At 50.9% G+C, this 12,471-nt stretch overlaps 4 protein-coding genes across 4 annotated transcripts; 2 read left to right on the top strand and 2 right to left on the bottom strand.

Moving 5' to 3' along the window:
• Nucleotides 1-53: 53 nt before the first annotated feature.
• HO133_010528 (uncharacterized protein) lies at nucleotides 54-2,198 on the top strand (the record flags this gene model as incomplete). The annotated part of the gene is made up of 1 exon (XM_037301380.1): nucleotides 54-2,198. One exon carries the CDS (start codon nucleotides 54-56, stop codon nucleotides 2,196-2,198), a length of 2,145 nt encoding a protein of 714 aa, XP_037153014.1.
• A 2,448-nt stretch (nucleotides 2,199-4,646) lies between these two features.
• Nucleotides 4,647-5,705, bottom strand: HO133_010527 (uncharacterized protein; the record flags this gene model as incomplete). The annotated part of the gene is made up of 1 exon (XM_037301379.1): nucleotides 4,647-5,705. One exon carries the CDS (start codon nucleotides 5,703-5,705, stop codon nucleotides 4,647-4,649), a length of 1,059 nt encoding a protein of 352 aa, XP_037153013.1.
• A 1,403-nt stretch (nucleotides 5,706-7,108) lies between these two features.
• Nucleotides 7,109-8,403, bottom strand: HO133_010526 (uncharacterized protein; the record flags this gene model as incomplete). Its single annotated transcript, XM_037301378.1, has 2 exons — nucleotides 7,109-8,277; nucleotides 8,328-8,403. The coding sequence occupies 2 exons, from the start codon at nucleotides 8,401-8,403 to the stop codon at nucleotides 7,109-7,111; spliced, it is 1,245 nt and encodes a 414-aa protein (XP_037153012.1).
• A 1,524-nt stretch (nucleotides 8,404-9,927) lies between these two features.
• HO133_010525 (uncharacterized protein) lies at nucleotides 9,928-12,311 on the top strand (the record flags this gene model as incomplete). The annotated part of the gene is made up of 3 exons (XM_037301377.1): nucleotides 9,928-10,491; nucleotides 10,580-10,705; nucleotides 10,746-12,311. The coding sequence occupies 3 exons, from the start codon at nucleotides 9,928-9,930 to the stop codon at nucleotides 12,309-12,311; spliced, it is 2,256 nt and encodes a 751-aa protein (XP_037153011.1).
• Nucleotides 12,312-12,471: the final 160 nt, after the last annotated feature.

The raw sequence follows: 12,471 nt of genomic DNA, 5'->3' as shown, positions 1-12,471 counted from the left end.
AAAGTGCCATTTCCCTAGAAAAGATTTCCCCTTGATAATGACACTGTCGCAACATGGATCCTCAAATAGCGATGCAAGACTGGCATCAGTCCCTCGGCATCCTGGACGATGTGGGACTACTGTCCTTTCAAAACAACGTCCTAGACAACCCTCCCATTCCAACCCGAGCAGGCCTATACATCTGCCTCAATGCCATGCTTCATGACAGACCATCCTTTGACGACAATACAGTCATAGATTTCCTCAACGTTCGATACAAAGGCGACGTTTCCAGCCTTGCTACGGATTTGATTTTGGCTTCTTTCGATGTATTAGCAAATGCCATGTACCGCAACGAGTCTACACGATCCATCAATATTTTGAGGTCTTTCCTCGTAAACAAATTACCAGTTTTCCTCCAGCGAAGTTATGCTCCTTTGATCTTTGAGCCTATGACAGTTGAACATTGCATACGGCAGGCTCTCGTACGCGTGGATCCTGCCGCATTTCCCTCGTTTGCTCAGATGTTCGATCCATTGGAGAGAAACAGCCTTCTTTCTGAAGCACGTCAAGAGTTCTTATTTGCATGTGCATTGCATCAGTTGATTCCTGAGCGGATCATTGAAGAGATCTTGGGGGATGTCCCGATGCAAAGCCTGCCAGCCTCAGGCAGGTATTCCAAGGAGGACCTTGTGAGTCAATGTACTACGAATTCAGCCAAAATAGATGAGTACATTGGCGAGCTGGAAAACATGGAAGGAAATGCAGGAGAGATTGCTAGCGCGCTCATCGAGATTTTGCACGCTCTTTGCGCCAACAATGATACGATGACCTTGAAGGCTGTCTGCAATGCTTTATGCCGCAGACCGACGGCTCTGGATGTCATCATGCTATTTACAAGTTCTAACCATCTACTACAACCACTCTGTAGCACGCTGGACAAATGGCAAGACCACGAAGACCAAGGCGAGTACCAGCCTGTATACGACGAGTTTGGCAGCATCCTCCTCTTTGTTGTCCTCGTTCAGCACCGTTTCGGCATGCAACCTGACGAGCTTGGTGTCGAAGGCTCGGATTCTTTTGTCCTCAAGTACATCAAACACGGTTCCGTCAGCAGGTCCATTGACGACCTGTCAGAACATGAAAATCAGCTTCTGGGTGGTTGGATCAGGGGTCTCTTCGAGACCGAAGGCATCAGCGACGAGCTGATGTCAATGTGCAAGCCCCAAGAATTTCATTTACTAGTCACTACGCTTTTCGAGCAAAGCATGAAGGCTTGTCAAGCGAACGTCCTTGCCCTCGAAACGCTGCGAGGCGGATTCGAGTATTTGCTTGAACCGTTCTTGCTCCCTTCTCTCATCGCCGGTTTCACATGGTTTACCAACTGCTTATGGGAGACTAACGATGACTCTAAGCACATCGACACTGTTCTGCCCGCGCTCCAAACCCTTCTGAAGCCTCCCTCAATGTCTCACGACTCCTCAACAATCCACAACGCCGTTCTCTCCGTCGTTGCGAAACCCCTGTCCGATTCCCTCAGCCATGTGCAACGACAGTACGCCTCACGCCCAGACATCACTCCTCTCCTTCAAGTCCTCAATGAACACTCGCAGGAGCGCCAAGGAACAACCGCCCTCAACGAACTGGCCTCCTGGTCAACCACCCAAAACGGAGGTCTGTTAGCGGCTCTACGGCAGACGATACGGTCTCTAATCCCATGGAGCGCGACCTCAACAGAAGGTTCACCTCCCTCCTATACCCATCGTCAACTCTCAGACACCCTGCGCATACTAGGCGCTCAATCCGTCCTGCGCCTCCTTATCGACGAAGCTACCGAGCAAGCAAATTCAGACGTAGTCCTCGACATAATCACCATCATGATCCTCACAACCTCCCACTCCACCCTCCAGCCCACCACCTCCAAGCGTCAACTCACCCTCCGCGATGTTCTCCAAACAGAGTCCCAGTCCGTCGACGAGCTGGCCCGGACGGACGCCCCTCGAGCCAGCACCATCGTTCGGCTCCACCGGCGCGTAGAAGCGTTGGCTGCGCCCAAGGCCGAGGTCGGAGGCACGGAGAATGGCTTCATGGCCGGGGTGGTGCGGAACGGGGAGCCGGCCGCAGACATCGACGATGTGTTGGGCGAGGCGGAGAAGGATATGGCTACGGCGCAGGGGTATCTAGACAGCGGAAATGCTACCTTGTTGGGATTGGCTTGAGCGTCTGGGTCGATCGAAGGGTCTCGTCCCTTGGATGACGGTCCTACGGCTACGGCGCAAGGTCACATTATCGACGACGAAATTACGAGAGCCGACCTTGGCGGGAGCGTTCTACGTTTCACGGGGCGAATCTCTACCTCATATATGCCCAGACGGGGCTGAAGTTACCCCTGCTTGCTGTCTTTGCGACTCGAGTAGGATCTCGGGTGTCTCTCGAGCGGATACAAACCTCAATCTTCATTCTGTTTTCTCAGACGCAGATATCCAGCCCGCAATAGGAAACCCCGTCCATCTACACTGTTATGTTATCATGTCGTGTCCAAACAATCAACCGTTCGTACCCAACATCTTGTTTCCATCCATCCATCCATTCAAAAGCTGGCATTCTGCCTGCCCGTACACTTCATTCATTCATCCTCAGACGCGGTCCATAATGACCGCATGTTCTACCCCATCTTCCCTTCCCCTCCCCTCCCCTCCTGTCTCCAACCAAAGAAGTTCGCCAATTCGAAGGCTCAAAGCAGTCTACTCACTCACTCAACTCACTCACTCGCTCCTCAAACCTGGCAATTCGCCAAACTTCTACACGCATCGATGCCAGATGATGACGAATAGGGATGCCAGACTGTGAAACCGACAAGACGACTTGCGGTTGGTTAGTTGTGCACGCGTTTCTGAAGGAGCCGAATCCACTCGGTCAAGAAAGCTTTGAAGCCATGATTGGAAGTTGATATTGGGATTTTTCTTTCGTCTTATCTAAACGTGAACGTGTACAGTACATGCATAACTGGCAGACTCCAAGTCCATCCCTTCCACCGCACACCGCCCTTTTCTGCAGACCGGATGACCCATCAGCCACCAAGCCCGCGTCGGCAACGTTCCAATCCAAGGCCCCAGGGTGAACAAACATGCAAGGATACAGTACAAGGTAGGACGGTGGGGGTCTAGAAGAAAGGAGATAGGAGGAGTGGGTGAGCTTGCTCGTTACCCCTCAAGGGAGGATTTAAGCCCCTGCGCCACGACAAGGCCGAGCTCGTGCAGGAGAAAAAATAGTGGTAGTAGTATGCATCAACCGGCGGCAGTGTAAGGCCGGCGACGCAAGATGCGCAGATCAGAGGCATTGCCTATAGCGATCTTTTGCAAAGGGTTTTCCAAAAATTTGTTTTTTCGTCTGTTCCACGGTAGACGAGATGACGATCATGAAGCATGAGGCATGAAGGTACAAGTGCCAGGCACTGTTTGTGGAACTCTCGGTGTCGACCGGCGGTAGTGTAAGACCGGTGACGGAGAGATGATGGTTCAAAAAAGTAGTGTTTGCGTCTTCCCAAGCGCAGATGAGGATCAATAAAGATACAAGAAGTAATGGTGGGAAGCCTCAGTGCCAACCAGCTGTAGTGTAAGGCCGGCGGCGAGAGGGAGTGTTCAAAAAAGTTGGGTTTGCCGCTTTCACGGTCAGCAAGATGATGATCATGATGCATAAAGGTAGAAGTGCTAAGCACAGTGAAAGCCTCGGTACCAACCAGCTGTAGTGTAAGGCCGGCGGCGAGAGGGAGTGTTCCAAAAAAGTGGGGTTTGCGTATTCCCAAGCGCAGATGAGGATCAACAAAGATAGAAGTAGTAATAATGGGAAGTCTCCGCGTCACCAGCGGTAGTGTAAGGCCGGCGACGAGAGAAGTGGTTTCCAAAAAATGTGGCGCCGTTGCATGCGGCAATAAGAAGTGGATCAAGAGAATGTCAGGGAGCTTGAGGCCCATGCAAACTCCGTGTCAACCAGCAGTAGTGTAAGGCCGGTGAATTGGAGCCATATGTACCAAGATTTGCACAAGACCACTTGCGTTGAAGTTGGCACAGGAGGAGGATCAGAGAGCACAACGTACCTGACAACGAATGAGGCGACAACTCAAGATAAAAGCTAGGTGATGGATGAAGAGAAGAGGTCAGCTAGTGCTTTTCGAGATGTGGGTGAGGGTGAGGACTTACCGGGCAATGGGCCCTTCCGGACAGAAGCTGTGGAGTTGTAAGTGATCAGAAGACAAAGCGCTCGAGTAATTATATGGTAATGGTAAGATGATGGAGACACGACCACGTTGACTTCACTGCTTTTTTTTAAGGGTTTTGTGTTCCTTGAAAAGAAACGTTTTTCTGATTTTTTGACGACCAATAAGTCTCTTTTTCTTCTGTTGCAATATTGCTGGTGTGAAAAGCAGCATGCACATAAATAGTTAGATAGTGGGGAGAGGTAGTCAGTATCCGTCGTTGACCTGGATCCTAGAGCTGCGGAGCTGACCAGTCGGCTTCGAAGGTTGCTTGTCAAGGGTCGAAGTCGCCAGATCACTCGGAAATGGTCGTAAAGGTCGGCGCCGTCCTGCACAGATTGCGGAGTCAGCATTACTCATACGAGGTAGCTAATGGAGTTGCGTGACAGGGCTCGAGAGTAGAAAGGTCCTCTTACCATTCTTCGTAGTTATCCATGTAGAGATCCTTCGTCCTGCGGCGACATCCGGGATTTAGGCAGTCGGAGTGGTCGAAGTTCGATGAGTCGCTACCCCAGACCGTCGTATACTCGTAAGGATTCTCATCACTCAAGGGTCGCCACGCAAGGAGTTGGCCCATTATGCGTGACGGACGAGGGTGAACGTGATCCTTCTTGTCGATCCATCTGGGGTTTTCGATCACCGTAGGGTTGTCGTCGAAGGTAACCGGCTTCCGATTGAGGCGTCGAAACCATTGGCGGTGGGCTTTGATTCTCTCGTATATCGGTTCCACTTCGGCGCGGAACTCGTTGATGTCGAAGGCGAAGGCTTCACGGACGATGGCGGCAATGGACTTGTCGGGGGATGCCGGGGTGACCACTCGCTGAGGACGGGAAGACGACGATGACGAAGGTGCTGGACGGTTGTTCGATGTCGAAGGGTATCGAACGGCTTGACGGGGACCGGTCGCGGCAGTGCGTCGCTTTGGCAGGACGATCGGAGGAGCAGGAATGGACATGGAGGTATCCGACGTCGGAGAGTGTCGGATGGGGATTGAAGAGGGTTGTCGCGAGGCTTGGAAAGGGCGACGAAGAGCTTGGCGAAGGTCGACCGCTTGTGACTTGATCCATTGGGCAGTCTTGGACTTTGACTTGCTGACTTTGGCGGCGATGGATTCGGAGCGTTGATTGAGCCAGGGGCGGTCGCGAGATGCGCGGGCAGTGGCGCGAGCTGCGAGGGTCGTTTGGCGAAGGCCAGACTCAGGAACAGGAGTCTGACGGCCGCCGACGATCGAGCGTTTCGAGGAGGAGAAGGACGAAACCGTTGATATGTTTTGAGAGCGACACACACGAGCTGTGACGCGGGCGATCGCAGATTTCGGGAGACTTGACAGAGTGGAGGAAGGTACCGTCGTGGAGCAAGCCACTGGAGCAGGCTTGACGACGAGAGCAGGTACGATCCACGGTCGCGGTCGAGATACACGAGCTATCTGACGGGCGATGATTGACGAAGATAGAGATGAGAATGTAGACATTGTGTGTGTGATGTGATGATATGTGTGATGTGTTCCAGAGGCGGAGTGAAGAAGAAAGGAAAAAAGAAAACAGAAAAATTTGGGGGGAAACCCTCTTTAAATACCCATTGCCAAGCACTGGCAAGCTAGAAAATCGAAAGTTTGGTACGAGGCAGCAGTGAGCAAGTTTCTGTAATCATACTTGGCAAATTGGTGGATGGACCGCCGGATTCCCTTGTAAGAGTTGATGCTTGGCAGCTATGAATTGTGGAAACACCAGATAATAAACGGGAAACGGGAAACGGAGACGGGAAACGGGTATATAGATTTATAGGATTGTACGTGCTTAGCAAATGAGCGTTTGGGGATAAGTCGTACGATTGCAAGTGCCCAAAGGCATGAAGCAGAGAGTGCCAAGGATTCTGAATGCTTAGGACGAAGAATCATCACTCAGCACTCAAGAAGAGTGCTACCTAGCTTGAAAGATAGATGCCTATAGTGGAATGAATCAAGTCATACGTAAGAAAAGGATCGATACTCCGATCCGGGTAATGACAACAGGGGCTCAAGCATTTCTCGTGGACTCCTTTCAACCACCAACAGGGACCCCAATTGGCGTCCTTAGTGAAATATAAAGAAGTAGCTTTGAGATCCCTAACTTCTTGACCAGTGAGCCATCTTTGGGGCCTTACCTTAGTCCCTGTACATGATAGCGATTTGCCCCTATTCCTGGGCCTCGTCACCTGATCAGGAGCATGATGAAATCTCATCAAGATCATGAACGTCACGCATAGACGATCATTACCCGGTGAAACCTACTCTTTCGATCATAACCGAGAGGGTCTACGAGTAGAGGGACCGGGTGTATGGCAATTGTTTGATCTGTCTATTTCCATAGACAATGCCACACAAACCGCTCCTCCGCTCGATGATGGGCATTTCCAAGCGTTCTTGATAAGAACCTGCAAATGTCCTCTCATCCTTCGTACACAGCAGTCTTGCCAACTCGATCACTCCACTGTAGTCGTTCAAATCCGAGTCGTACCGATAGGAAAGTAGGGCGAGAGTGAGAATGAGCTCTGCATAGGCGAGGCTAGGAAAATTGGAAAGAAGGGGGATTTCTGGAGTCCACATTCTGGAGAAAATGGATGTGCTGACTTCATACTTGGACCTATCCTTTGTCCCTGCGAGAAGCTGGCCATATGCCACCATCGTATCAGCTGTCAGGCATCGAAAGCCTGGACTAAGGTTATTTGCATATTCTATACGAAATGTCAGCGGTTTGTAGCCTTGTAGGGGCGCTGCTCACCTAAATCTCTATTTAGTATAGATGTTTTTAGACCTACGTTACAGTAGCTGGTTCCCTGTTCAAGTCTATAGCCAAAGTTTCCAAACTAAGGCCTTCAAATCTCGAGAGACTACCCCTAAGCACTCTCAGCCTCACTTGCCAGCTCCTCGTCAACCAGGTTGCTTCCCGCTCTGCCCTCATGCTCATCTTCATCCTCATCACTACCGGATCCACTGCCCTCGCTCTCACCCTCGCTACCGGGATCAAAGTTTTCATCATCCTCCTCTTCATCTTCAAGGTCTTCCGCCTCTCTCGTTGCTTTCTCGAGCTCCCCTTCTTCTTGATCGACACCCTCCTGCTTTGTCTCATTCCCCTTGAGCCCGTTGACGTTCAACTTCTTGGCCCGCCGCTGCTCAGCCATGCTTGCATCCTGCAGCTCGTGACGCTTCACGTAGTCGTCTATACCAGCGAAGTCGGCCTGGTCAATCATGGAGAATTCGAATTCTTGGGGCTCGGCATCCGTGGCGGCGCGAGCAGCAATATTGAGGTTGAAGGTGCGCTGTAAAACCGAGGTGTAAGACACAGAGTCAACGCTATCGAATGAGAAGAACTCTAAAGGCTTCTTGAAGCCCCAGAATATGCCGTTGGCCAGGAGAAATAGAAAGCCATCTTTGGAACCTCGAAACGCCTTGATGTGGTATGCTGGTTCCCCCCTTCGGTGTGCTTGTACCACCTGACTGGCAAATTCTTGCTTGTCCGGCTCTATGACCCGCTTCTTGTAGGGTTTCAGAGCTTCGTTGAGAACGGTGATCAGAAGCGTGCGGCATGTCTCGCCCGGAGAAGTTGTCAAACCTACAAAGGTACCGTCCTTAGGCACACTATCCGGAACCGTCCAGACGATTTGATCAGGGGCAAGTCCATCCGCAGTGGTTGAGAAGATGCAAAAGTTGTATTGTGCTTGGGCCTTTTCAGGGACTGGTAGACAAACGATGTCCCGAACCCACTCCCAAGTGACACCGAATTCCGAAGTCCCGGATGCATTGATTGCATGCAATCCCGAGGAGGCTGATTTGTTGATACTCAGATGCAGCTTCTTCCGCTGAGGGATTGAGAAAGACACGTCGGTAACCTCACAAACATTTTTCTTGTCCCATCCCCCAGTGTCAATTGGCCGGTGTTCCAATTTTCTCTTCTTGAACGGTTGCTCATCCTGGCCCTTGAACTGTTCCTGGACGGAAGCATGCTGTACATGCTTAATGTAGTGGGCAATGTCTCCGAAGAGGCTCTCCTGCTCAGGGGCTTTGGCTGTTTAAACAATAGTCAGCATGGTGGGCCAATTGAACTAGTGATCTTACCAATGGCGCCAAGGACCCTTTGGCGGAGATCGGGCCTCTGGGCGAAGGCCTCATCGAATATGTGCTTTGAAGGCATCGTCACAGCTGCAATGCAAGCGTTGGTGGTTGGAGTTGGAAATGCAAGCAGAATAAAGGCGCTCGGGGGATCGCGTTTGCGCGCCACCAGCGACCAATGGAAAACCTTGCTGCTGATCTCCCTTGGGCCCTCCGGTCAGTGCGGCTTCTGACGAGGCAAAGCAGCTCGATTGCAACAACAACAACGTCAACAAGTTAACAACCTTCTGACCTCCTGACCTTCTGTCTTTCTGTCTTTTCTGTCCTTCTTTCCTGCGCTTCCAGTGAATCCACCGAAATTCTACTTAGCTCAAAATCATTGCTCGACACAAGCAGTCGCTACGAGCACCTCCGTACCCATTGTTCGATCTGGAGCTTGCAGATTGACGACCTGTTCGACAAGGCAACCTGTATTCTGTAATCTCTACATCATCTCACTTTGACACTACGGCAATACAGTTTCAGTTGGCAGCCAGGAAAAGTGGTAAAGAATGGTAAGTAAATATGTTTGTGGTTTGCTTCAAGAAGCTTGGTATCGGCTAGAAAGGTCTGGATTGGGGGAAGTATCAGATCATGTCATGCACGATCTATGCACAAGATTCGGTGCTCCTCGGCATCTAAACTCCAGACCCGTCTCGACCCAGCAAAAAAACAAGCTAGACATCGATTTGTAGGGAGCGCGGAAAGATGCAAACCTGGTGTCGGATGAACTGCCGAGACCAGCCATGAATACTCGTACAGTACTTGGCCAAGTTGACAGTGGTTATCCGCAATTACTGTCTCATTTCTTTGTCTTCAGCGGTTATCAGAGGAGCACTAAATGGCTGGGTGGTGGGTAGCAGCAAACTCGATTGCCGTAAGTCACAATAAGACTTATATTTACCTCGTGCAAAACTGAACATCTGAACGTTGTCCCACTATAACCTGATACCTAAAGTAATCTCGAAGAAAAATTATATATGTTAGGTGACCGGAGCGTTGCGCGCCAGCCAGCGCTTAGCACTCACACTTTCCTGATCCATCCTGACATTCACTATCCTCTCTGTTTCGTGTGATAGCCACTCCACCCTTCACTCCTTTCTATACTACCTGAATCGTATTGTATTAATAAATCCTTTTTTTGAGTGCCAGGCCCGGTTGGACGTCTCTCAATCTTGCCGAGATTGCTTCCTTGCAAGCCAACCCTAATACCGTTTCAATCATCTAAAGTAATGTTCAATGAGGTGAATGCAGTACCGCATCAATCCAAAGCAGTCGTTGCTCATTGGACCCGGCAGCTACTCTTCTCATGTCTTCAATCCTCGGTACATACGATGGGGACTTGATCTCGCATTCATATGATGCTGGCTTCATTGTTCTATCGTACCTTGTCAGTCTTGCAGGATGCTGGACCTCATTAGAGCTTCTCCAAAGGAGAACCGGAGCACGGGGATATTACAACTGGTACGTCTACATCGCTCCATTTTGGTCATTGGGCATCCTTTGCCTCTTCTGTGGCTGACTCCAACTTCGTTCTAGGTACCTCTTGCTTGCAGCCGCCTGTACGATGGGGGCAGTAGCTATCTGGTCCATGCACTTCATTGGCAATCGAGCAATTGTGATGGCCAATGGTAAACCAGATAATCAGATCCAATACAGCCCGGGCTTCACTGCTGGTTCCTTCTTCCTACCAGTCTGCGTCGTCGGTATAGCTTTCTACTTCTTCAGCGTCTCTGAGAAAGTGAGCATACTGGGAACCATGGTGGGAGGACTTCTGGTCGGTTCGGCTGTGTGTGGAATGCATTACATGGGTCAGAAAGGTATCGCCAATTACACCCCGTCCTACTCATGGAGACATGTCTTTGGGTCCGCCATTATTGCTGTGGCTGCAGATACTATTGCTCTCGGGGTCTTCTTCTACTTGAAATCAACTTGGACGAACAGTTGGTGGAAGCGCATGTCTTGTGCGTCCCTACTAGCAGTGTCGGTGTCTGGGATGCACTGGGTAGCCACTGTGGGCACAGCATACCGAATGAGGGCAGACATGATGCAGAACACGAGCGGGCTCTCGAGGGAAGCCACAGTTGTAGTGGTGATCTGTTTGGTGCGAGCAGTCCACACCTGTCTCATGGTCCGTTGATTTTTTTAATAGTCCTCAGTCTATCGGCTGTTGCCTTATGCTCGTCATATTCTCTCTGATCGGTCAACGATCAAGACAGCGGTCAGCGGACAGAGCGCAGCAAGTCGTGTTGGCATGCGCGACATTTGACCCTGAAGAGCGACTCATGGTCACACCAGAAGGCTTATTGCCCTGTTGCAAGATCACCGGTTCATACCACGAACGGGTAGGTAGTAAGCAAGTTTGTGGAAGAACCCAGCTAACAGTACCCGAAGTCTTTCGAGGAAGTTTTCGATATGGATCATCCAGTCTTTTGCTGGATCTATCGGGCGTCACGTTGCTGGTATGGAGTATCGGATCTTCTTCCAGGCATGCGCTCACGTCTGCGCGACGGGAAGCCTTTCAAGCATTCGCGGTACCGCCGTAGGGCAGGAAGCGTGGATGACAGCACAGGAGATTACTCTACGCTTTTCAAACAGTTGTTCTGCGTTGCTGCAAAAGACCTTGCTGACATTGTTCAGCTGCCGCTAGAAGATGTCGGAGTCTTGGATGGGACTATCATGAACACCGGTACACTCAGCAAATCCGCGAGATTGAAGCTCTGGCAAGGACTACCAACGCGGCATAATCAGCTTGACGGCGCCGAGAAAGGCCGAATGCCCATGATCTTTGGACGTGGACAATTGCTTTTCCTTGTTCGTAGAGCAAGTCGCTCCCAGGCATCGCATCTACAATCCACTGGTTATCGGTTTGCTACTATCTCAAACGTCATCGAAGTTCTTGCTCGAAGTATGGAAGTTACGAAAGCGGAACTGCTTCCTCAGCTTAAACGCATGCGAGATCAGTCGGAAGCTGAGCGGCTTCTGGAGCCGGGTGTACATCTGGGCTGCTTCGCACTGCGCCCGGTCTTCCATAGGGGTTTCGACGTCCTTGTTCGCAAAGATGCCGGTAATCTGATGCCCACCTCCAACTTGACAAAGTCGAAGCTCGAGCAATGGCAAATTGACGTACTCCAACGAATGGATAACTGGACGGTTGCAACGTGTTGTGAGAGACTTCGGAGAGGATCATTATTCGCAGACCCAAAGCAGCAACAATTTTCCAGAGAGCTGTTGGAAAGTCTTACGGTCCTCGCCAGCAGGGTAGACAGCGCTTTCTTCGAGGAGGCGCGACTTGTGGCAACACCTCTCCGAGCACCTTGTGATGTCTCAAAAGGCAATTCGTCATCGCAAGAAGCATTCGTGGTCGCCTTTAGGGTCATTACAGATGCGTATCAATCCAGCTCACTGAACAACCGATACGAGTTCGCTTCGCTGAGGTTCTTCCTCTCCCAGCAGCATGCACACCGGGATAGCGCGGATAACGCAGTGTTTGCCCGCAGGATGCACAGGGAATTTGCCGCAATTGCAAGCCGCGAAGACTGTGATAACAATTCATTAAGATGCCCACGCGCCTCTTACCATCCCTCCTTGGATCCACCCTGTGGAAACAAGCGAAGCAGGACACCATCGCCTAATAGAAACAAGAAATGGACGTCTCGAATTCGCGCGAATGGCAACAAGGTAAATGACGACAACTCCTCAGAGAAGAACCTCGTGAACGGGAGTCCAAAGGCGAGTGCGCGTGCCTTTGGTGAAATTCACGTAGCAAACGAGATCGATATCGACGTCAGAGAAGTCACAAGAAACAGCCACACCCGGGATGTGGAGATGAGCAGCCTCGGATGCTATGCTGAAGCTGGCGTGGGGGATATCGAGGGAGAATCTTTTGCCGACGAGCTGGCAGCGTTGACAACGGACGAGCGAAGAAAGCAACGCACGACAGGATTTTAATTTGCCAGTGTTTGCAGCATTGCTCGGCGCTCTTGTGCTATAGATTGCGGGATTGCTGAATGTGCTATGATGTCTTTGTAGAACAGGGGTTGCATAGCTGCGCTCACGGTGAGATTACGTCTGCAAGGCCCGAAAGTTGGGTTGTTAGACGGCGTATAGT

Source organism: Letharia lupina (assembly GCF_014066315.1).
Source record: "Letharia lupina isolate WasteWater1 chromosome Unknown contig_9, whole genome shotgun sequence".
In the NCBI taxonomy this organism is placed as follows: domain Eukaryota; kingdom Fungi; phylum Ascomycota; class Lecanoromycetes; order Lecanorales; family Parmeliaceae; genus Letharia; species Letharia lupina.
The sequence above is the reverse complement of the archived record's forward strand: the minus strand, read 5'-3'. Positions and strand labels throughout refer to the sequence as shown.